The sequence below is a fragment of the Drosophila melanogaster genome, chromosome 3L, assembly GCF_000001215.4.
Source record: "Drosophila melanogaster chromosome 3L".
Classification (NCBI taxonomy): Eukaryota; Metazoa; Arthropoda; class Insecta; order Diptera; family Drosophilidae; genus Drosophila; species Drosophila melanogaster.
In genome coordinates, this window is record NT_037436.4 from 17586822 (window position 1) to 17613299 (window position 26478).

Genomic DNA, 26478 nt, shown 5'->3' on the forward strand with positions numbered 1-26478 from the left:
CAGATTTAGAGTTGGAGATTTTAACTAGTTTGGAGTAATTGATTAAGAAAATAATAGTAAGATAATTTAAATATTATATTTACTGTTTGTATTCTAACGTCTGTTTTGTCTATTTTAAATATTTTCAAAACTCTCTTTAACTATCTTAGATTTTCAGATTAGTTCATTGATTTTTTTTCCATTCAACACTGCCTACTTTAGAACAGGAGTGTCCTTGAAAGTAGTTTTAAATACATTAAATATATCTATCAGCTTTTATGTTCTTAAAAATACAATATATAGGTTTACTTTTTAATGTTGTTGCACTTAATGTTCTTCTAATTAAACAAGTAGCAGGTGACCTTTTTTTCTGCCAGTGCACTTTTTGTTTGTAATTTCGCATTTTATTTGAGATAGAATGTTGCGCGTATCGAACGCTGCCACCGCAAAATGTTGCAACGGGCTGCAGCTAAATCGCGGCGTTCGATCGAATGGCAAAAGGGGCGGTGCAGCTGGGGGCGGGGGCGTGGCGCGGTTAGCTGCGTTTATGGCCGTTTGTCCGACGGTAGCACACACAGCAGCAAAACAAAAAAATAACATTTTTTCAATTTAAATTGTTTGTTGTTGCTGTTCTGGGTTGTGTTTCGATCGCTGTTTTTTTTTCTTTCGGTTTGTTTTTCTATCAGCTTTGTTTTCGAATTTTGAATTCCCATTGCGTTGCAATTGCAGTTAAAGCCAATTGCTGTTGTTCCTACTGTGTTAGTCGCAGTTTTTTGTACGTGTATTCAGAAGCCAATGTCTCTGCCAGTCGGCGATTGGTAAGGATAAGGGGTGCCACAAGCACAATGATTGATCAGGAATTATGGTTATGGTTATGGTTTCAATAGGCTATCTTTCAAGGCACAAAATTCAAGGATCATTCGCAAACCAAGTAAAAGGATGAGTTACTTCCGGTTATTCAGCTGCACTGCGATAAAGTATCATAAAATAATAACATTTTAATGACTGAACATCAGATATTGGTACCTTTTCTGAGTTAATCAGTTTCCTATTTGGAGCATCTATTAATTAGCTTATAGGGCCGAAAATTAGGAGTTTAGCATATTAATGCCGCATATTTAAGCGCTTATGTGGCAAATTTGTTGTAAATGGAATAATTCCCAACCGAAATCCTTGAAAACCATACAAAAACTAAAAGCGTGCATGAATGTTTAATTTTCTGCACATATCACAACAGCCAGCTGTTACACATAGCTAAATACTATTGCTTAAAATTTGAAATAAATTTATAACCAAAATATTTCGAAGACATTTCCTTTCTGTTAGTGATCCCTGTACCAAAAGCACCCTGTACAGTGCGAACTAACGCACAATTACCCATAGACACAAAATGCATGCCAAGAGTCGGACGAAAAGCAGTGCTCCTATATGGACAGCGATATATATAAACACATTGAATGCATTTTATTTGCTTAGGCATATTTTTAATTTGCGAGGAAGGAGAACAAATAATGAGTGCCGCACAAAATGGCACACGGTGCGAAAGAGACGGAAGAGTATCTAGTTGGTGAGCGAATTGCGAACTGCAATCTGCGAACTGCAAACTGCAAAATGCGAACTGCAAGCGAAACGAACGCGAATGCACGAGTGCGGGCAAAATAATAATAGCAACAAAATTTTCCTTTTCTAGGTCTAGGCCAGATGCACAATTACATTCTAAAATATGCACACAGCTGAGTGTCTATACGTATATCTCTCTCTATATATATAAATATATATATATATATATATAAATCGGTGTGGAGCGAGCCATGTTGCTGACGCTTGGAACTCCGGCTGCTTTCAGCAGCAACAACAGGTAACCGAAATGACAGCACTTGGGGATTTAGGGCCCCCACTTGACTTCCCCATTATATCGGCTTACTGCATATGGGCATTTAGTTGCGGGGAATGCAATACAATGCGATATCCGCGATTATTCACCAACTTGCGCTGGTCTCGTTCGCAGTTCCTGCAACCTATAAATATTAATATATGGGGGCACACGTATTTGTGGCCGGATTATAGATGCACACAATGTAGTCAGACATCCGCCTAATATTTTCTGCAATCGAAGTGGCTGCTGGCATTGCAGTTGCACTGCATTTTGTTCTTGTGCATCGCTTACGCATAAAATGCTCGCTTTCGCTTTTCACACTACGTGTATGCATACATACATATGTATGCATGTATATGTCTGTTTATTCGTTTTGAAGGACAAGACCCGTGTATCGAAGTGTCTGGGTGTCGATCTGCATACCGAGCGGCAACAAGCGCAGAAAAACAATCTATTTACGCATAGACAATGTTGTCGCCTAACGAGAACGCAATGGATGCAAATTCCCTATAGGTGGGACTTTTCGCAGCGCTAAACACACACTTTTCTGCGGGAAAACTTAACTCCATCTAGAGTTTCACAATTAGCTAACAAAACATTACCTTGACTTTTACACATTTCATCTCTAATAGGAATATTTCATTCTTTTCTCCCTTTGCCAGGATTATGCCATAGCATATTGCAGCTTAAAAAGAATTTAGTTTTTCCTTCTGAAAAGTGCTTTCAATTCGCCATTGCACAGCCAATTAGTCGTTTGCATTTATGACACACATACGATGCGAGACGGTTTTCCGCTTGTTTTCCCCCATTTCCCGACACTCGCTAATTCGCATTCGCCACAGCGAAAAGGAGAGTGGAAAGAGACATGCATATCCGCTGCCACAATTGCATATAGTGCTTCGATTCAGATGTGTGTCGGCACGATCAGAAGGCTAGACGCACCAGATGACGGATCGTGTCCATAGGTGGGGGCGTCGGACTGACAGGAGGAAATAATTAGGGGCAGCACGGTGATCAATTGGAATATGCAAAAATCGGACATGTTGTTTATTTGGGTAAGGATATCGAAATAGCATGTCTCGAAACAGAATGGCGACATGCGCCCGCCCATTAAATGTTATTCATTTTAGCATATAGAAACCTCTGGGAGGTCGTGTTTTTATTACATTGGTAATATAAAAACCTAAGCATATTACAAATATTATATCGAAAGTATTAGTTGCATATTCATAATTGAGGATACTGGTAGAGAGAACATAATTTCTTAGTAAATGGGAGAATTTAGTATATTAATAAAACATTTATCGGATTTTGAAAAATAAATGTAAGAAACATTTGGACATACGGATGGCGATAAGTGGAATACGAGTTCTATCTTAATCGATTATAGAAAAGGTTAATATATGTACATATGTAACATATGCAATACCACTTTCAACATATCAAGTGTAAAGAAACTAATTTTCCATTGATCATAAACTTTTTTTACTGTTCATAAAATGTTCATTAAAATGATGTGCCTTAAGAGTCAAAAGGTTTTGTTCTCATATAACAATACCTTCCTGATCCTAGAAAGTTGAGCTTGCAATCAGCTTGTCACTATGTAAATACCCCAATTGATCGTCAAATTTTTTCGCTGTGCATCAAACAATCTGTTTGGCAAAGTCGGAAAATGGGATATGCAAACAAGAAGCGACAACTCGGATGCCCCATGTTCGTGTGTTCACGAAATATATATGTACTTTATAGCGCCGCAGTAGATTCTTTCCTTCTACGATTTCGATTGGGATGACATGGGGTGTTGGGTGGCTTGGCGTGACAGGGGGAGGGGCTTTGGGGTTGGCGAGGGGATCGACGAGCATTGCAAAAGGGGAGCAAAGCAGCAACGAGCAGAGCAGAGCAGAGCAACACAGAGCTTTCGCACACTGCGAAACGCTTATATGGCACTGCTCCCATGTGTGCGTGTGTGTGTGTGTGGGGTTCGCGTGTATTTATATACGCCGTGTGTGCGTTTGTTTGTTTGTGTGTATGTACGGGCGGGTGCAGCGAACTAATTCAAGGCTGCATACCACACACGCTACGGCAAAAATAAAGCTATCACTGTGTTTGTCGCGCTCTCTCTCTCTCTCTCGCTGCGCCTCTCCGTGTGTTTGCTATTGCCTTTGCTTGAGCCCCCACCACTCTCTATCACTATCTCGCCGTCTATCTCTCTGCGGCGCGCTCTCGCTCTCTCGCGCGAACTGCATCTGTGGTCGTGTGCAAGACAAGTTCAGCGCTAAACATTCAAAGTCGCTGCGATGGGCAAGAGCGGGTGGTGTGGCTGGAGGGGGTGGTGCGGCTGGGGGTTTGGATCGCACCGCAGTCTGCGACTGAGAATTTTGTAAGGTTGTATCATCATCATTGCTGATGTTGCTGCTGCTGCTGCCGCTGCTTTTGTTTTCATTTCTGCCTTTAACGAGATGCGACGGGCGGCACACGCTCTAATGCAATCAAAGGGCCAGCGCAAACTGGATCCGAAGCCCGGTTTAGTTCAGGGACGGTCTTAAAGACCCAAAGGGCCTAAAGCCGGGCCATAAGTCTATAAATACTATATGCATTTTTTTTAATTTTAAAGCCTCCCATTTTATCTGTATGGAAATGTTATCTTAAATACAATTCCTAGCTTGAAACACATTTGTATCTTTTCTTGAATTTTAATATTAACCATTTTTTCGGTGTGTATATAAAAAATGTTTCATAAAATTTCTAAACCATAAATCTTTTCTTGATTGCTCTTATTTTGATTCCTTACTAAATACGAAAGTTGTAAGAACTATCAAAGATCTTGAAAATTGTAATTTTACTTTCAATGACTAACTACATATGTATGTATATGTATGCATAAGAAATATTATAAATGTTATGTATGTATGATAATTAAGTTATTTATGTTATTTGCCATTATTACAGTAATATTTCCTAAATGCTTTATATCGAATCAATGCAATTTGTCCAGTTAAATAAGGGAACATGTTATGCTTATGTACACATTTTCCCTGTCACCATTCACTGCACATAAATCGCAGAGAAAATGCAAACATATGTATCTCGCTTCCCCCATCTTTGTCCTATTGCATTATTGTTTTTCTCGCTCTTCACTCGCGCTTTTCCGATGCGGCTGCCGTTGTTTTTGTGACTGATGAGGTGAAGGTGAAAATTTGTAGCTGGCCCCCTTTCTATGGGTCCCAGAAACACAAAAACAGACAATAGGGATGCCAAACTGGTTGCATGCGGCCGCTGTGTTAATGGGTTACAGTGCAATTAGGACAGCAAAGGGGGCAGCAGTTGTGTGTGTGCTTGTGGGTGCTTTATATTGAATCTGATTAATATGTAATGGGAGCGCTTATGTATGCAACGCCCAAGAGGAAAGTCCTGTGATTAAAGATTTCACAATGCCAACCAGTTTGGAGGATTTGCTTTGGAATAATAAGAGAATATACAAAAAGGCTAGCATTTAAATCAATTATTTTCAAAAATTTTCAAGGATGTATATTTTTGAATTTTCGAATAAACATTTACATATTTACATTTACATTTAAGGTTCCCTAAAATTGAGTTTTCATTCCACTTGAAGGAATTCGTCGCGAAATATCGAAGCCCGTCCCAAAAACTACAATAATTAAGCGTTTTCATCTGTGAGCTCAAAAGTGCCACTGGACCATTAATCAATCTGCAACTCGACAAAATGGCGCTCGGAATGACTTCATTGGCAGCACAAAAGAGCGCGGAGCCATAATGCCGCTTATATAACGAGGCTAAGGCGAGGCTCCTGCCAAAAAAAAACGAGAACACGGCAGCAACAACAAAGACATTAGCAGCGGCTAACAGCAACAACTAAGCGATATCCGTTAAAACTTGAACTCGGCGGTCAACCTGCAATGCGTACGGCAGCAGCAGCAACAACAACAGCAACAGCGCATTTAGATAAGTCGCAAAACAAATATACATATTTAAGAAATAAAACAAAAAATGGGAAAACACAACAGTAACAAGAAAGGAAGTTGGAACGATCAAGCCGACAGCTAAATACACTTGCCCGATATGTGCTTAACTTGCTTCAATTGGATATTATGATATAATTAGCTTTTTAACATCATAATAATAGATTGCGATTTATAAATAACGCAAGACAAAGCAATCATAAGCATGCAAATTTCCAAGCATTCTAAGAATATCAGCTAATGGCAAGTTATTTATAAGCAGCTCTGGTAAATTTAAAATCTAGATTTTTCCTTGTGTGCTTATCAAGCAGAATTTTGATCTACTGAACGTTATTAAGATATTCTTAAAAATGGGTAAAGATGTATGCTAAATCCAATTATGTTTCTTTAAAATGAATAAAAATAGTAATAGTAATAATAATAGCTTTTGGCCTAGAATGTTTGGTGCAGAACACACTATCTTTCCAGGATCAGCGCGTAACAAACTGAAGATCATATCAAGAGTACCCCTAGAGATGGGTAAAAACACAAATGCAACAGTAACAACAAATGGCAAAGCAATCAACAAAATTGCAAAGTGCATTTTGCAGTGGCAACTGCAACGTTTGGCACTCAAATTTTAGGTGGCAAGAGGGGGCTTTCAGAGTTGGTGGGGAGGGGGGCGGGCGGGGCCTTTGGGGGTGGGCAGTGGCAAGTGGGGTGCAAGTGGGGGGTTGTCGCTGGTGACAGTGACGTGCTCGGCCCGGTTCGGTTCGGTTCAGTTCGTTTGCTGGCTGGCAATGGACAAATGAACGCCCCTGACATCGTTAGTTGTTTCTGTTGTTGCAGTTCTCGTTGCTGTTGTTGTTGTTGTTGTCGTTGTTGTTGCGCGCGTTGTGTTGCTGCTGCAACTGTTGTTGCTGTTGTCGCTGCTGCTTGCGTCGTTGTAATTGTTGTTAGACGCTTTGCTGGCCGGGGGCACGCAGAAATCCTGATTTGGTTATAACAACGCACATTTGAAAAGCGACAAAATAAAAAGTAAGAAACGGCAACGAAGCAGCAGCAGCACGATTTGAAATTCAAATTCAAATTGGCAATCCAAATCCAAAGCCGAAAGGCAGCCAAGAAATGCGTGCACTGAGCTTTAGCCATGAGCCATGAGCTGTGGAGCCATGAGCCATGAGTAGTGGCTAAAACGCTACATACTTGCGCTCGCAGTCGTAGAACAGAAAATGTCAGCCGGAGTAATCAAATAAATAATCTGGCTAAGTGCTGCCAGGGATGGCGAAGAAGTTGGCCGAAAGTGAAACTGAATCTGCAACTGCAATTGCAATGCAAAGAAAGTGAAACGCGTGATTGCGATGGGCTGGGAAAATGCATTGCAAGTGAAATGTAAAATTAAGTTGAATTTGATGTATGTATATAGTTGAATGAAATGCATAAACAAAATTGATGAGCAGCAATGAATAACAAAATAATTCAAGAGTTTCCATTAAGACACTGCTTGAAAATTTATTCAGTTTGTATGAATATGAATAAAAACTAAATTAATCAGTTTTAAGGAAGCTTAAAGAACTCTATGATCTCTGAAAGACACAAGTTGTATACTTAGGCAAGAAATCCTTTTTTATTACCACTAATATAGAGAAGAGCCCAACGTCAAATGGTTAATCAGACTTCAGTTTTGAGATAATCTACAACTGAATAGTAGTACTTAATCATTTAATCCCGGCATCAAAACTAACAATTATTCTCTAATTGTGGTTAACAATCGACACACAAATAGACATGCAAACTGAGCACTTGCAAATGAATTGCTGAAATTATCACCAATCAAACACAATTCTTGGCTAGCAATCATGCTGTCGATTGAATAGATCGCAGCCAGCGATTTTCCCACAACACCCATCCCTCGAGTGAGCGGACTAACGCAGAAACTAACGCACTTTTCAAATCTAATGCCAACAAAAAGAACAGAAACAAAAACGGCGGCTTGGTCGTGTGGAACCCCTTGACATTAATAGCGAGTCGCAAAGTCTGACTCAAAGAGAGGCCCAAGATATGGCTGCAGGGGCATTACGAGTAGATGGGGTTCACTTTTTTTTGGCGGAGGGGGGTAGAAGGTGTTTTTTGGGGGTTACGGGGTAGGGGGCTGGCTGTGGCCGCCGCAAAAGAACCTTGGACCGTCGCTGAACTCGCTGCAAAGTGAACAATCTTAGCCCGTCTACGACGCGTCGGTAGCGTTGACGACCGCTCGCAATGTCAACGGCTCGAGCAGCATTTCAATGCCTGCCACTGCCACTGGGTTGCGGATCCGAGTTCCAATCCGACTCAGAATCTGTAGCTGTATCTGTGTATCTGAATCCGACTGCGAGTCCGAGTCCGGGGCGTTGGTGTATCCTTGAAATCGAGAGTTCAATGCTTGGGCCGTGCGGCGCTTGAACCCAGTCGGGGCATCCACCAAAGTAAAAGGGCAGCGACAGGACCTTCTCGTCCTTCTGTCACACAAAAAAAAAAATTCGAGCTCAGTCGAAGAAAAAATATGGCAGAGATCGCTCATATTTCTTGTAAATTACTGATCCAATGTCAAGTTGTCAAAAAGGATATCAATTTCCGCCTCTAAATAACATTTGAGGCAAAACAAGAAATCCTAAATTTGAAAATCTTTACTAAAACATTTTAAACATTAATTAAAACATTTTAAAATCTTAAATTAGCTTCAAAGATCTTTGAGCCTCAAAGTATGCAATAATATACTTCCAAATTAAAACCCTTTTGAACCGTGAGATCTCACTGCTCACAAAGAGTTTTATAAATATATATAAAATACGAATTTATTATTTAGTTATTTTAATTGTGTAACAAGTAGAAAAATATAATGCTGTGCATGCTTAAAGGAAGCTTTAACTATTTTAAACCTAAACAAAGTTTTTCTTTTCGTGCATCCATAAAAGTGGGTGGCTGCAGGGCGCAGGACCCAAAATTTAGCGCCTCGCTTACAGGCTGAACTTCAACCAAATTGTTCAAGTTCAAGGTTGCCGGAAAGCCCGATTCGAACCAAAAACCCAAAGCCCATACCCAAACAGTCGGCTCTTTGTCTGCCGCACGCACACACCCACGCCCACACAAACACACGCACACTTTATCACGCACACGCACACCAAAATGGCCGACAAACGGAAAGGAGTGTGAGCAGCCATTTTGTCTGTGGCCCGAAATACCAATACAAGCGCACAGATAGGCAGACGGCAGCCTAAATACATGCACACATATACGGCGGACATTTCCTACAAGCGACCCGGCCGCCACCCACACAAACACACACAGAGGCAGCAAGGCGAATATCCTTTTGACCTTGAGCGCACAATTTCCACACGCAAAATTTATTGACCCGACTGTCTGACTTGGCTTCGCCGCATTCGGAAACTTTTGAAAACAAAAACGAGCAGCGAAAAGTAGCAGGCCGCCACGACTCCTCGCTGGGTCCTGTCTGGGTTTCATATATATGTCTTTTTGTTTTCCCTTTTTTTTTTGCCAAGAAAAGGAAGTAGGTGCCCGCAAAAAAGGGCGGCGGCGCCCAAGGACTGTGGGTGGTTGTGGTGAAGTATGGTGTGGTGTGGTGTGCCATTCAGACGCTTCCCAGAACCGGGGGCTCCGTCTGCCTTTCGTGTCAATAGACTGTTATTTGTCTGCCTCCTGGAAATCCCAGCCCCTTGTTAAATCCCTACCACTCGGCGGGTGGCATCTTACACCTACACCTACAGCACATTTTTTTAGGCGGTACGACGACGTCGACAACGACGAGACAACAACCCGAGCGTCGACATTTATATTTTAGTCTGCGACTTTGAGTGGTTGAGTGGCACGGTGGCTCAGTCGTTAGGTGGTTGACTGTTTTTGGGTGGCCGTTGGGGGGCGGCGCCTTGCGAGGAGGACATCCTGTCGGGATTTAATAAACAAGTTACTGGCCTTTTTATTTATTTCGGGCACTTGTTTGGCTGACAGTTTCGGTCTCTGGAGGACGAGTTTTAATACGGCCAGATGGGAAATTCAATTAGTTGAAATACATATTTTCATAATGAAAATTTTCAGACCTTAAAGTTTAGGTCGTGTATTAAAGCATTGAATTTGTTGCAATATGCTTCCACACATTAATCTATGTACCATTTTCAACTCTGTCCCTTATATATTAATATATATTGTTAAATCAAAAACATTCCCTTCTTTATAAATTCGATATAGTAGAATTCTTAGAAACCAAATTTTAAATTAATTTGAAAGCAAGAGCTTTTAAAGCTTTTTAGCGAGCACACAATATACTTGAGCTTTTAATGAACCTAAAACTTTCAGCATGTGTTCAATGCATCTAAAACTGTACTCCGGTCGTTTAGCTTTTTTATGTAAATTAATGTAAGATACATGTAAGATTCATGTCAGCTACATGTAGATATACCCAATTATCATAATAGTTACAACGTACTAGCTGTAGATGGCGCCACCATTTTATGTTTGAGTTGTAAATTGTTCATGTAAAAATAACGTCGAAATAACTAAGTGGCTTCACTACCAAAGTTTGAAAATAGTGGCAGCGCCAAATTGCAATGGCGCCAAATTTAAAATATAGACTTGAAAATATCTTGAAACATTTTATCCAAGCAATCTTATTTGAGCCAATTTAAATAATCAAACATCTATTTGGAATTGAATTGTTTACTCTTGGATCAATTTTGTTGTGCTCACGTAGATTTTTGAAAATACTCTTTAATGTACTCGTTAAATTTTAGTTTTTCGTTTTGCATAAAGGTAATAAAATCGTCGACTTACCGCTGAGCTTGTCCATTCGCTTCTCAATGTTCAGGCACTTGGACATTAGCTTCTCGACGAGAAGGGGATTGGCGGCGGCGCTGGTCACGAAGCGCGGCTCCTCCGCCAGCGGCTGTCCGCCCATGAGGGCGTACTCCAGCTTGGTGGCACAGTCGCCGGCTACTCCGCCGCCGGAACTAGCTCCTCCTCCCCCGCCGCCGTGATTGCCATTGCCATTGCTGTTGTTGTTGCTGTTGCTGTTGTTGTTGTTGTTGTTGATCAAATCGCCACAGAGGGCGGCAGCTGCTGCTGCAATCGCCGAGGCTGCCGAGCTGGAAGAGCCGAAGGCCAGTAGCGCCTGCTGACCACCGGCATCGCCGGAATCGGCCAGACTGGCGGCCACCGAATCGACCAGACCCTGGGCACTCAGCTGGGCATTCTCTTTGGCTAGCAGATCATCGTTGGCCACCACGGCGGCAGCGACGCTGGCGAAGTCATCATCGGTGATGACATTGTTGTTGTTCTCCTCCTGGGAAACAGTTGGTTGCAGCGGGAGGAGCAGGAGTTGTTTCAGCGGTGTGGGGGGGGGGGGAGAGATGAGCGGAAAACAGAGAGGGAAAACAAAACAATGATGAAAATTCCATATAGAATCTGTGGGTCTAAATATGATATGGATATGTAGTATATATATGTAGAAATGTATTATGACAGTTTGTAAACTTCTCTGTTCTGTTCTTGGCGGATGTACATTTTCGACTTTCACCTCGACGGTGGCCAAATCGGACAGCAGGCTCTCGATCTCGAAGTTGCTCTCGGAGAAGCTGCGGAACAGCTCGTCGGAGGAGTCGCCGCCGCAGAGCGGTTCCACCACCACGTTCACGTTGCGGGCCGCCGCTCCATTCAGTTCGTTGCCGGCGGACTCCACGGATCCCAGGATCTCGCCACCGACGCTCTGCTGCGGGTTGTTCGGATTGCCAGCTGATTGGATCGAGGGGTTCAAGTTTTCCGTTCCGTTAGCCGTAGAATCATCCTTTGAATAAAATTATATATTTATATTAACAAAAACTTTAAAAAATGTTATATATATCTTTTTCTAAAGAATGAAATCAGTCTTAGAAGCGAAGGAATAAAGTAAAATTGTCTACTCTAAAAGTATGCAACAAAAATGCTTTCAAAAACCACCACCTTTCAAATTCTTGATGTCCTGCTCATTACGAGTCATAAATGTTGTTTAATAGCTTGGCACATGTAAAATTTAATTGGAAGTACATATTATATAAAAATCATTAAGGGTCCATGTCCACTTCATAGGTATAAAAGTATCTCTTTCTATTTCTATCGACGATTTAAATTTCCTAAGGTACATATGTCCTTGTACTTACGGCTATGCATGTTCCCAAGTCTAGACCTCCAACAAGACGACCATCGTTATCTGGACACCAGAGCAGTGCATCGTCGATAAAGGGCATCGCTGATAGGGCAAAGCCTGCACTGCAAACACTGTTAACTGCCAGCGTGTAGCCGTTTCCTGAATACCCCTGCCAGTCGCGAAAGTTCTGCTCAATCTTGATGCCACCCAGGTCCAGGGTATTCCTCGCGTCTCAAACCAGGAAAGGGTATCTAGTGTCCACTAGTTTTCTAGTTTCGCTGCGGAAACACTGCTCGATACGAACTTGCAATACCTCGATTTGTATACCTATCACACTTGGTATAAAATTTCGATCTCCGTTCGCTTTACAATTTTCTCATAAGATTCGTGTGAAAATGTTGTTTTAGGCACTTTATTTAAGACGGTTTTGGTTTGGTTCTTCAAAATTTGTATAGAGTTTTGACTTCGCATCTGTTTATTAGATCACACGAAAAGTGAAGATACTAGGTTCCTTGTGGATGTGTAAAAGTTGTTAGTTCTTCGACGCACTTAACAGTGTAGGGATATTAAAATCCTCTTGTATATATATTTTTAATTTTAATATTATTTTGGCTTGGTTTTGGAGTCTGAAAAAAGAAGAGAGAATTTCAATAAGTAAAGGCATACATAAGTAATAGTAATAAAATACATAATAATAGAAAACAACATCAAATCTGTAAACCTTCAAAACCTTTTCTTATTCATTAAATAACATTATACATTGAGTGCTCATGCAATTATTTCAAACATCAGCTGTTCATAATACATTTATCAAATGCTCAACTCCCTTCTTTTCAATTTCGCACCAACTTATCTAAAATCAAGGCGTTTTAATTGCACAGGGAACTTGCTTTCTTGGGGAAATTCCGGCCCATCTCAATTTGCATCTGCATCCCAACAATGCCGCATCATTGGGCATCCATTAAAATATTTACATTTATACATAGCCGATCCGATCTGCAGGCAATATATATATATATATATACCGACATATATACATAGTTAAAAGGCGAGAAGGGGATGAAAATATAGAAAGTCGTCTCGTTGCATTGTTTCAATTTTTGCCTTGTGGCTTCCGGTTATAACTAATTTTCCTCTGAATCAAAGTTTTCCTCCGCGCGCCGCAACTTTTTTTTCGGTTTTGCGATTGTGTTTGTGTTTAAAGTTCAATAACATTAGAAATTGCGAATTACAACATAAAAGCAAGAGCGGAAAGAAAACTCGGCGATCGGGGCAAGTTGCATCCACGGCGGCGGGGCAAGACGTGCGGCACAAATTTTGTGGCAAGCTAAAACTGAAAACTGCATACAAATAATCAAAAAAAAAAAAAAGTGTGCAAAAAAGCAGGAGAAAAACGAAAATAGAAGCAAAGCTGGAAAAACGCTTTTTACATAACATGTTACTGAACTGCGGCAACAACAACAACAACAGCATGGAGCAACAACAAGTTTTGCACTCGCCAAATTCATTACAAGTGAAAGTCCAAAAACAACAGCAACACCAACAGCACCATTTGCAACAACAACAACAACAGCAACTGCAACTGCAACTGCAGATTGCAACAACAATCTGCATTCACGGCGCAAAAAGTTCGTTAACATTGAACTACGAAGCAAACGAGGCGGAATACGAAGAGAAAAATGCGCATAGGAAAAAATAAAACTGCAGCAAACTTGAAAGCACTCGCCAACAACAACAACAACAACATTTTCAGCTTTAGGTGCAAGCGTTAGCTGAAAAAAAAACATATTATAAAATAGGAGACTGGAGAAACAACAACATCTGCTATACTTAAACATGCAGCCGTAAAAAAGTAACAATAGACTTGCAATCTTATTTTAATAACTTCAGACAAGGAGCAGTATCGGCAATTAGTTTTAAAGACCTTCAGCTAAGTCACTAGATTTTATAAAAAATATATAATTAAACTTAAGCAAGGGTCTGATTTAGAAAAGAAAGTAAGGATCTTAAATACAGTTCTCTATACATTGACTATACAAAATGGCATTAAGAATATGTAGAAACATTGTTTCAACTTCAAAACATTTGTACATCATTAGTTTACGACTAAATAAAGCACAAAAAGTGGGAACAAATAAGATATCTACTATTATCAATAACAAAAAAACAGATCTTTCGTTTATTATCTCAGCTGTTAAATATGACTGTTATTACATATTACATATAACTAAGCAAAATGAGAATAACATTATTATAAATGTTACCTTAAACAAATTCTTTAGTCTATACTAAGTGAAAATAAACTATCCGAACTGAAAGAAGCTAAGAGATACGAGACTTACTAAATAGGAGGAGTAAAGAGCCGAAAGAAATAATAACAACCCAATTACAAAACTCTAATAAATTCATCTGAATCCATAGCATTTTATAAAAGAAATTACATCTGCTATACAAGCAATAAATAAAGGAAAGCATTAAACATCTTTGCAGAAGCAGTATATCATGTAGATATTAGCATTAGAAGTCGAAAGAACAAAAACAATAGCAACTTTGTGTGCGGCACACGAGCAACAAACACACGCAACATGCAACATGCAGCAGCATCAGCATTATGAGCATTAGAAACGGCAGCAACATCAATGGCCGCAGTGCAACACATTCAACTTGCAGCACAGACATTACAACATTGCGCTGCCTGGCACCCGCGTCATCATCATTTCTCTTTCTCCCTACCTATCGCCACTTTTCTTTCGGCCTCTTCGGGTTTTCCACAGCTTAGCTGTTGCTGTTGTTGTTGTTGTTGCTTTTGCTGTTGGTATTGCCATTATGATGCGCATGCGCGGCGGAAAACTCGTTTTTCATTATTCAATACAAGCGACTCGGGCGGCTGCAACTATTTCACTTTCCAGCCAAACTGCAAGTTCAGGCGAAAAGAAAAAGCGAAAGAAAACTCGAAAGAGCTGCGCAACAACAACAACAACAAACAAGAAGCGCGAAAGGAAAAGCCAATGGAAAACGTCCAGCCTTGTTTTTAGCTTCAGCTGGCGCCAAGTTGGCCATTTGCCGTTTACTGTTCGCCGTTCCCCGCGGGCCAAATCATAATTAGACATTTGGCCCAAGCTCCTCAACATTTATGCAAAATATCGGTTGGCGTTGAATCCACCACCCTTCCCCCCCCCCCTTCACCACCCTCCCATTGCTTTTCTTCATGCCTCTTTAGCTTGGCGAGTAATCACAGTGCCACAGTGCGTATACGCAATCTCTGATTAGCGCGGCAATCGGCAAGCGAGATTGCATAGAAATGCTAAGTTAAAACGGCTGGGCATGTGTACTTAGCCGAGAATCTACACTGTGCAGCCCGCATTCACTTCCTGGTTTCCCCAGCGACTAGCTGGCAATGAGAATTCCCGATTTGGGTGCGCCGATCGACAACTGACGATCGCCGACTGACCAGTGAGCGGTACTCAGTGCTCCCCAATGCGCCCCATCCCCAGTCGCCGGCTGATCGAGTGCTCTCCACAACGGGGTTCTTTCGCGAAAGTTGAAAGCTTTCCAGTTTTCCCTGGGTGTGGTGACCTTAAGGCGACCGTTTCCATACTGGAATTTGGGTGTAAACCACAAATGCATCCCAATCACTTTTAATAATAATAACAATTATAATGATAATGATTTATTTATACTTAAATATCTTTATTTGTAGATGAAATTTGAATGGGTCATTAAAGCAGGCATATTACAAAAATCTCCTACACCAAAAGAATAGTGAAAATGTTTAGTCTTTTTGAAAATAAATGGAAATGATTTATGAGACATTTTACGCTATGGTACCCCTTAAAAAATATATTATTTAGGGTTTTTCATTCTCACCTTTCGCTTTTTGTTGTCGTTGTTCGCTGACGATCCTCGACGTTGCTGAATGTTTTTTTCTTGTTTTTTCACTTATTTGTAAAAGGTTTCGTTGTTGTTGTAAATATATAAATTTTGATTGTTTTTTGCTTGTTGTATAGTTTGTATATTGAACTACGCGTAATTTGTAAGTTAATATTAACGATTTATGTTAACCGTAAGGCAGTGTAAAGTTATCTAAAAGTGTTTTTCTGCATTTCTGGGTTGCTTCACTTGTTGCACATTGACGTGCCACTCGATGTTGTTGTATTTGCTTGGCCGCGCACTCGGGCGCATTTTATATAGTTTAGTTAATTATTTTGGTCTTTTGTGGCCGCCGCACTTGTCACAGGTAAATGATGGAGTTCGGGGAAGCAGTCTCACAGTTTGCCGACTTGGCCGATTTTATCTTACAGCGAATGCGATAGATGTATAAAGTTTTATTGCCATTAGCATCGATATCGATGGCATTGACCAAATTTGCATTAGTTCCCAGTTTGCTGCTTTTGGCACGCATTTATGGTGTTTGAAGGTGCGCTGGGGCATTTGGGGGCGGGCGGCGGTGGGCGTCGGTGGGCGGTGCCCCGAAGACAAGTGGATTCCGTGGAAATGGCTCCCAATTTCCGATTGCCCCAATCAGCCGAATTGTCAATCAGCCAATGTCGCCCTATGTCGGCTTGCTGTGCGGCCTCTGCAAGTAGAATCGAAGAAGAAACCACACGGCCAGAAGCCAATCAATAAATATGAAATAAACACAAATTCGCTGCATAAGTTTGAATTGTTTAAAAAACGCGCGAGACATTGACAAACCGGTTGACGACTGTCTCGAAGGCAGAGGCCAAGATAATCTGCTGCTGCGGTTGTTCCCAATAACTACATATTTTCGCCGGAGATCATCAATTTTACAGACCGCTTTATTTGCATTTTACTTCTCGAGTTTTCTGAATTTTTAAAACCTAATACCAATTTTCTTAAAAACCCATTAGGAAGAACAAAGAACGATCATTTTTTCAATCGATATTATTTTATTTATTTAGTAATAAAGATAATAATCTACAATTTACATTTCCCGGAACACCCCACTTCCGAACGCCCATTTCTGCATAGAATTCGAATTCGCACTTAAAAAAAAAACATGAAAGCTTTTGAGGCCTGCAAATTATGGAGGAGCTTTTGCTATATAGACTATAGTAAAGCTATGCAAAATGCGTTAGTTGCAGAGAATGCGGGACAGAGACAGCTGCAGCGCGTGACAGAGACAGGTGGCAAGGGAGAGCGAAATGCGCCGGCTTCTTTGACTTTTGTCTATTTCTATTGACTGCGTAAATATGTGTGAGCTGTTGTTGCTGTTGCGATTAGCTTTTTTGCATTGTTATTGTTATTGTGGTGTGCGTTCAGTTTCTAAGCGCGTGTATGTGTGAGCGGTGACCTTCTCACACTGTCATGGCTACGAATAAAATAATATAAAAATAAAAGCTTCTGGCTGTATAATTTGTATGCAGCTCTCAATGCGTGTCGACTGGCGCATTTGTGTGTGTGCGTGAAGAACATAAGCGAGTCGTGCTTAAAAAGCCACAACAAAACTATAAACAATAGCAACAACCACACGGCTTTTCATTGAACAAAATATTATTAACACTCCGCTCAAGATCGCTGTTTTTGCCAGCGCTTTTTATTATTATTGTTGTCGCTTGCGGATAGTTGAAAAACAGTATCGCAAAACTTAGACAAATTTGTCGTATTTCTTTTTGCGTTTTTGCTTTTTGCCAACTAACTGGAGACACTTCCGATTTGGCAAAAAAAAAACTAGCTAACTTTTTTCTATGCTTTGGTGACGAGCCTGAAATTGTAAAAACATTAACTTCGTTGGCTTCGTGCTTAATTAGTTTATTTAGTAACAGTCTCAAGGTCGCATTATATAGTTAGCAGTTACATATTGTACAGCTGTAGCTTTTTAGGAACTATGCATAATTATAGTTCAATCGTTTACATCTAAAAAATTTCGATTGCTTTATGTTACTATATAATATCGTAGCTAAAGCTGTACTTTTTACGATATTTTATTAATTTACGATTTTCTCAGGACTTTTTCCCCGATCATTTCATTAGTCATAGCTTGAGAAACAATTTAGCAAGTGGGCAAATTTTAACCTTAGTTTTGTGCTTTTCGTTTTCAGGTGTAACCACAAAAAGCTATTGTTTTTTTTTTTTTAGTTTTCTGTTGACCTTCTTTGCTGCTGCTGCTTCTTCTTTTGCTGCCGTTTCTTATGTTTTTGTTGCTATACCGATTCAAGTTTAAGGTCGTCGCTTTGGGGGTCTAGACGCTAGACTACAGTCTGTAGACAGTCGCTAATGCCGCACGAATGGCCGAGCTGTAGGGTGCTTGTTGTTGCTTTTACAGGCAGCACCCCCCTTTGCCGCCCAAGGGCGTAACGAATGTTGTAGTAATCGAGTCTCCTTCCCGCTCGCACCGATGTATTTATATACATTTAGGTTTAAATTCGGCATAGTCGAACGTCGAATGTACATATGTCCACGTATGTGGAAAGAAGAAAAATTCAGTTGGTTATTGCACCTCATTATGTGTGACTAATTTGCATTGGACGAAACACTACTCCTGCTTAAAGAGGGGAACTAAGTTTACCAAATCGGTCAGGGCAACTTACAAATACGACCAACAAAAGTGGGTGGGTATGTTTTAGTAACTAATTACTAGAGAAAAGCAATTAAACCTACAGCTTAACCTTTAATTCATTTATTAAGCCATAGGAAATTTCCACGCATCAACGTCACATGAAAACCCTTAGAATCACATCTTTAATCCAAATTGCGCATACGACCTGTTGGCCCACTGAGCCAAAAATTTATAACGCCGTGTTAAATGATTGGGCATTGTCTCTCTCGGACCGCATTGCCCCCAAGAGCAATTACCAAATTATTATCATCATTATCGTTATGAACGAAAATTCATTCGCATCTGGCGCACGCGGCGTATGCGTTATATTTCAGTTAACTGCTGCTTCTGATGGCTCCATTGTTACACCAGAACACGAAGCATAAGGTTAACCATGGGAAACAAACGACCTTGGGTCACTATTATACAAACTATAGCCGAATTCTTGACGGCTGGCAAACAAGAAGAAACCAAAATTTAACCAACAAAGAGCCAACAACAGAAAATGAATTCTAATTAAATTAACAAAATGAGCGTAAACAACAGCAGCAGAAAAATGTTAAATGGAAAAATTATTCTGCCACCGCCATAAAAAGTGCGATCAAGAAATAGCAGACACACGAGACACAGCCATTATGCATAATGGATAATGGAGATGGAGATGGCGACTGCGCCAGCAAAGAAAAGTTGAGTCAGGTCCCCGAGAGCTGTCGTCTGATACATTTGTCCCACTCACTGATCCCATTGTTCTATGCTGGCCTCTACACAACTGTAAATGCAGTGGAAAATCTACGCGATTTTCGTTTCGAAACCTATTGCGTTCCTGTTGAAGTGGTATAACACTATCAAGACAAAGGAAAAAGTGCATTATAGACAATATATACACATCAAATAATTGAAAACTATATATTGAATTCAAAGATTTTTTATTTAAATGCCAAGAAAATACTATAATATTAAAAATTGATAATATGAACAAAAAGAAGTGTTATTTGTTAGTATAGACATTAGTATAGGTCTGTATTCAATTTTGCCATAAATATTTATTTGGGCCATAAATATAAAAAAATGTGAAAATTTATGTAATATCCGAATTGCCCAACATTCATAACATATTCTAATGACTTAATCGAACTAATTAGATTGTTAATATTAGTCAATAGCTTTCTGTGCTTCTGCCAAATATTCATTCTACGCCCCACAAAGTGCATTGAAATATTAAAATAGAAGAACGGAAAGCAAGAGCCAAAATAAGAAACAAAAGCAAGAGGCATATCTTACTACGAAAATTAATGTGTGTCGTTATGTCTATTTCAACGTGCCCCACCGAAGTGCATGTGTGTGTGCGCGTGTGTTTGTGAATAAAATACGCAACCTTCAAAAAAATCTAACAAAGCAAACTTGTTCAATAGTCATATGCGTATCAGGAAGTCAACATTTCAAGGATTGACTCATTGAAAAAGTCGAATGCGATGGCAACAAAAACAAGTTAGTCGCTGTTGCACGCACACAACTGCAAGCTCAAATACGCGCTCTCTCTCTCTCCCTCTCTCTCTCTCTCTTACAGACACACACTTATGAGCATTAGACGAAAAAAAATAAAGCGCGCCCGGCAAAATGCAATGCAAAATGCGGCAACAACAAATTATTTACAGTAAAGCACTCACACACACACGGACATTCTGCAAGTCTAAGTCTGTGTATGTGAGATCACTTGCAGTTGCATTTTCTCACCGAGCGAGCTTTCGCTCTTTATTTTACTCCAGTTCTCTTACGTTCACTCTTTTGTTCGCTCTGATTTCATTCAAATTGTTTAACGCAAAAGTGCAAATACCGCAAAAGAGTTTGCTTGTTTATGTTATTGCTGCAGCTGTTATTGTTGTTTTTGCCTTTACTCCAGCCGCAAAATTTTACTTTTCATTGTGCGAAATTACTCACAAGAAACATATTCCAATATGTGAGGTAATTTCTGGCTGCAAAGGGCAGGGAACTGCAAACTGGCGGGCAAATACAAAAAATCGAGATACTCCTATAAAAGTGAAAATGTAGTTAATATTTGATAAAGTTTTTTTTTCGATATTTTGTTCAAAAGATTTTAAAAGTGGTTTTCTCAGATAATTATTATGATTTTTTAAAAATATTTAATACTGAATGTTAACATATTGTATTTAAAATTTTTACAATTACCTTAAAAAATATTTGACTATTTCCTTTCTCTCTGTTGATAAATTTGGGTTTATTGTTTATATGCAAAGGTATGAACATACATACATAAGAACTTTAAAATTTCCCAATAACATTCGTGATTGGCACTCATAATTAGGTCAAAACATTTGTTAATAACTTAATTTATATTCCCTAAAGACACAAATTCATATCAGCAACATCGACATACAAACAACTTGAAAAATTCCCCAAAACTTTGCCCGCGGCCACAAATTTTCCAGTACATTTACACGAGCGCAGTAAATCCTTCGGGCTTTAAGCCCATCCCTGACCTCAGTAAAGCGTTCAAAAGCCCCAAAAACGGCGAGGAACCTTCACTCTCGGCCGGCAGGTTCATTGCTCAGATTCAAGGCACTAACCTGGCCAAAAACGCCACTACTACACTTCTGTCAATAACGATAACTCCTTCACGCAAAGGCAACAAGCAGAAGAAAAGACAATAACAAAAACACAACAAAAAAAACCACAACAACAAATTAAGCGAAAATATGGAGGAGCAAAACAAAAACCCAAAAAGCTTTTCAGGCTTCAGACTTCAATTGAAATTCGCGTCGTTGTCGATTCGATCGCACTGGAAGGTCGTTGCATTAAAGAGTTTAATGACCAAGGAAACTTTTGCCGAAATATGAAACAAAAGCGGGGGCCGCAGCAACAACAACAACAACTAGGCGCTGCTGCGTAAACTGCAGCGGGCAGAGGGCGGGCAGCGACGCCGGCCGAGGCAGCGGCGGCGGCAGCAGCGCCCACAACTCACTTACACTCCTTTCATGGCAACAACACTTGGGAAAGGTCAACGAACAACATTGCCTCGTCGGTCAAAAGCAGAGTTCACACGACCAGAGCGGGATGGAGCGTGTGTGCGAGGGAGATGGGGCGTGGGAGCGAGCGAGAGGGGAGCAGTTGCAGAGAAATAAATTTAAGAAAGTGCCCGTTATCACATGGTAAATGATCAAAGTTGCAGTCTACTTGCACACTATATCAAACTAAGTATAAAAGTGCTGAAGAATTCGCATTTACGAATCAAATAGGTAGCAATTAAAACTATGGATGCTAAAAACAAACGATGTTTTTTATTAACTACATATGTATGTACATTTACAGATTTGAATGAATAATCCTGTCAAATTCTCGTTAACTGGGCGTTGTTGAATATTTTGTGCGATGTTTTCTGCTTTTAATGATTTGTTTTGAAGTTCAATGATTTTGCGGAATGGGAAACTATGCCCTGCAAAATTTTTGTACAGTGCATGGGGAGTGAGAGGGCAATACGCGAACGCAGGCCGATGAATTTTTGTTTTGCTTTTGCTTTCGCATCGAGTGGAGTGAAATGGGTGAGTGAGTGAAAGAGAGAGAGAGAGAGTGAGTGAGATGGCGATCGGGAGTTGCTCCAAAAAGTAAAAAGTACACAGCGCACAGACTCATGATTCAACGCAATTAATAATTTATTAATTGTTAGTCACATTCGAGCTATTTTCACGCCGCCGCCAAACGTAACCAGGCAGCGACGCCCACGCCAGCAGAGCAGCGCAGCGCAGTCGCGTCGCGACGTCACCGTTTGCATTCATTCACTTTTTCAGCCGAGAGATCAACGCACTTTGTGTTGATCCCACGAAACAATTTGCCGTTTAATGCACCCAAAAAACAAAAAAAAAAAAAAAATAACGCAAAAATCAAGAGCAGCAACAACACGCTGAACTCGTGCAAACTGCCACAAGAAATGCAGCGCAGCGCAAAATAATTTCGTTTTATTGAGTAACTTTTATGGGGAATTTCACTTTTGATTTTAAAGCACCCAACCAAATTCCAAATGGGGAAATACTTCTGACTCAGCTATTTCTTAATTAAAATGCTAATATGCTCTGACATTATAAGGCATAATAGTTTTATAAAAATGTATTAATTTATTAATTAAAGCAAATGCAAATGCTTAGAACTATTTTTTCGAACTTAAATGGTTAAGTAGGTATTTTAAACATTTAAATAAAACAAAAAAATATCCTAAGCGAGAAGAATGATCCATATTTGATTTTGATCGATTCGATAAGCGAGTGAAATAAAATTAAGACTGCAGTTCCACTTGCATTTCGCTGCTGCGCAAGCTGCCTGCGTCAGCAGCGACGCCTACTGCGCTGCGACAGAGGTGCAGCGAATGCAGTCGAAGCAAGTTTTGTCACTGATAGCGCAAAACGAAATAAATAAAAATAAGATACGAGCACAAAGCCATCGAAAGTTGGCCGCTGAGACATTGAAAATATTTCGTCGCCATTGCCGAAAAAAGACCAAAATACCAAAAAAAAAAAAAAACATGAAAAATTATTTTAAGAAAACGTCGAAAAAATGCACAACATGGAAAAATGCATTGCGCTGCCTGCGGAGAAGATAAGCCCGAATAAACCAAATCGGAGTTCGAAAAAGAAACGAAACCATCAGCGTAAATGTGTCGGTCAAATTCCTTGGCCCCAGCGAGGATGCCCAGCCTGGCCAAGATGCCTTCGGACCTGGCCAAAAGGCATCGCAATGGCCATCGCCGTTGCTGGGTGCAAGTACTAAACTCGTTTGAAAGTTGCAACTGCCGATTGGTGGTGAAGGAGGAGGAGGAGGCATGGGAGGATGGGGTGGTCACAGATCGAATGCAATAATGTCTTTCTTTTGGAAATTATGGATTACCTCAAGAGATGACGGCGGCAAATTCGCATGCAAATAATTTGAAATGTCCAAAAAGGTTCGGCCATCGAAGGCTAAAGTTCAATGGAAACCCATATCGAAATTTGCGGGGAGCAGATGCATTTTTAAATGGAGATGAAAGTATGAATTTGAATAGGTTAAACAAGCGATCGAAAGTGGTGGGTACATTCAAATGGCCCAATAAATACATGTTTAAATGGTTGGAAAGTTGTGCTATGTACATATATCAAACGAAAATTAATAAAATTACTTTAAATGGTTTTTGTATTTCAAATTTTCTAATACTCATATGTGCACCTTGTCATCACAAAATCATTAATATATAATTAATAATAAAATATTGTAAAACTTTGAGTTTTACAAGCGAGTTAGATAGATAGATGTTGTTATTGCTTTATATTCATTAACACTTTTATTCAGAGAGTTATAATATTATAATTTGAGAGTGCTGCTTTAGTGTTTAGATAACATATGAATAAATTTGGTTCGACCGTCTTAAAATCCTTTCCAAAGGGAAAGTGCATCCGATTCTGATCTGCATTTCATAGGCGAAAAAAAGAGAGGAAAACGTTTTTGTATATATTTTTGCATGACCAAAAAAACAAAAGCGAATCCGAATGCAGAAGAATAAAAAAAAAGGAGAAAAAAAACAGAAACGAAAACGAGAAGAAAACATTTCTCATTGAAATTGAATGCAGCGACGCAAATAAACGCGAAAGGGACGGCCGTAGGAGCGAGCGAGACGGGGCGAGAGTGCAAGCCAAACATTTGAAGATGCACCATAAAACCAGCCAACAACACACAACAGCTTCTTCCCCGCTTCCGCTTCCTCCTCGCGCTGGAAAACTGAAAACCCAACCATGCCCATTCCCAACATGCCAGGCAACATTAGAAAACTGCAACCCAGCGACGCCGACTGCGGCAGCGGTGGCGGCGGCAGAGGCGCTGCAGCGGCAGCAGCAACGAAACTGCAGCGAAAGAAGCGAATGAACCAAGCGACTGCACAGTGGGCATTGTGCACGAAACGCGGAGAACTTTACTGAGATAGTGGATTTATACTTAATAAGGTGTTAGAAAACAATTTAATCTTAAATAAAAATATTATGGGAAAACAAACAAAAAAAAAAGAAGATGAATTTTGAATTACAATAAATTTAATTTGCTTGTTTTTTATGATTTAAAGGCTTTATCCCAATAATTAAAAATATTTCCAGTTTTTAATTTTTGAGTTAATATTTAAATCTAAAAATAATTGTAATTTTATCCCCATAAGCCTAGGCATATAGGCATATAACCAACACTTTAAAAGGGCCCGAAAAATTCGGCACAGCACCCACTGTGCGGCCAGCGAGTGTATGCATCAAAAAAACAGACAGTAAATCTGATTGTTTGGGGTAATTGAACTTTCTTAAGAAATTGCGACATGTACACTTTGAAAAGCTCTGGATTTGCGAGCGGCGGCAGTAAGGCAGAGCTGCAGTTGCTGCGGCGGCGGCAGCACAAGCAGAAGCCCAGCAGCAGATACAACAGCAACATCATCGGTGGCAGCGACGTCGCAGCTGAAGCAGCAGCAGCACACAAATGTACGCCAATGACCGAGTTCGGGTGAAAGACCTTCGATAACCATCGTCATCATCATCATCATCGTGTCGTTGTTGCAGTTGCAGAAACTCAGCCGCTGGCAACGTCATTATCATCATCGCAGAGTGCGATGCGTCCAGAGGGGGTGGTGGGTGGTGCCGAGTGGTGCCGAGTGGAGTAACGTGCTTTGCTCTCTGCGGTAGTCAATACACTGTGCCCCAACAATAACAACAAAACAAAAACAAAGCGCGAGAGAGCAAGATGGAGAGTGAGAGCCTGCTAAGAGCTGGGTGAAATTCGAATTCATTGAACTAAATTTAGCATCTCTCTTTCACTGTCGCTCTCTTGCGGGCGCGAAAAAGCGCGGGAGTTGTTTTCATTACGCCAGCGCTCACATACGCACACACATGCAAACACACATGTGTGTGCGTGCGTTTCGAGGTGCATTGCATTGCATGGCGAGACCTCAACTAAGGCTAAATGCGCGTGTGTAATGGTGTGAGCATTTGGGGGCTATTGAGATAGGCGCGTTAGAATCTCGAATGTGGCTCTCAAACCGCGGAGCCTTGGCTGCTCGGAGCGGCACGTGTTTACAGTTGGGGCGGCACTGGGCTATCAAACTGCCAATGCAACTGTAAATCGCACGCGCTGTTGTCATCGTTGTTGTTGCTGGCTCAGGGCAGCGGCGAAGGACAATCAACTTTATATAGTCGCGAGATCCTTGACTCTTCAAGAATATCTTGATATGGTAGAGGAACGCAGGCACAATTCAAATGCATAATGTTTTAATTGATAGCTCACCAGAAGTTCTGGTGAAATTAAGTGGTGTTTCTTATTAGATAAATAAATACTCGTGCCTATATGAGAAAGGAAATAAAATAGTGAAGTGAAATAGTAAATATTCAGTAAACGCAATGAAATAAAACCGTTATAATATTAGTAAGAATTTTAGATAAATGTACCACGCTACGGATACGTAATGTAATGCAATCTATATTCTGGGCTTATGAGTTTTAGTAAAGAAAGACCGAAATAAATAAATGCAGTTAGATGTTTTTAAATAAATTACATAAACTAGAACTAAAAAATTGATTATTTCACTTAAAATTTATTCAATATTAATTAGTTTTGCATTGAGAAAAGAAAAACAGATGTACTGAATTGATATGGATGATGAAATGACGAAATATATTTATGTATAGATGAACTATAACTATATAAACTATTTATTCTGATTATAAACTATAATCATTACGAATGATTTTTAAGAATCGCCCACGTAATCTGTACTATTTTGAGTATTGTTACTTGGATTAGTATTTTTAACGATCTTCAGAATGTAATTGAGGATTCTAGATATTTCTAGGCTATCGCTGCCATTATTTGGAGCTGCAGCTGTACTCATTTCTCGACAACGGACTAGGCTGAGCGGACCAGACCA

The 26478-nt window shown here is 40.1% G+C and overlaps 1 protein-coding gene across 3 annotated transcripts in view; it reads right to left on the reverse strand.

Annotated features, from left to right (window-relative positions):
* Eip74EF (Ecdysone-induced protein 74EF) overlaps nucleotides 1-26478 on the reverse strand; it is a 60654-nt gene that overhangs the window by 28150 nt on the left and 6026 nt on the right. For all 3 annotated transcript variants that reach the window (NM_168740.3, NM_168739.3, NM_001259887.2), the window contains exons 2-5: nucleotides 15854-16562; nucleotides 12000-12612; nucleotides 11366-11647; nucleotides 10639-11146 (exon numbers count right to left, since the gene is read on the reverse strand). In NM_168740.3, coding sequence (NP_730287.1) covers nucleotides 10639-11146; nucleotides 11366-11647; nucleotides 12000-12086 — 877 coding nt within the window. In that variant the 5' untranslated portion in view covers nucleotides 12087-12612; nucleotides 15854-16562. The remainder of the gene's footprint in view (nucleotides 1-10638; nucleotides 11147-11365; nucleotides 11648-11999; nucleotides 12613-15853; nucleotides 16563-26478) is intronic.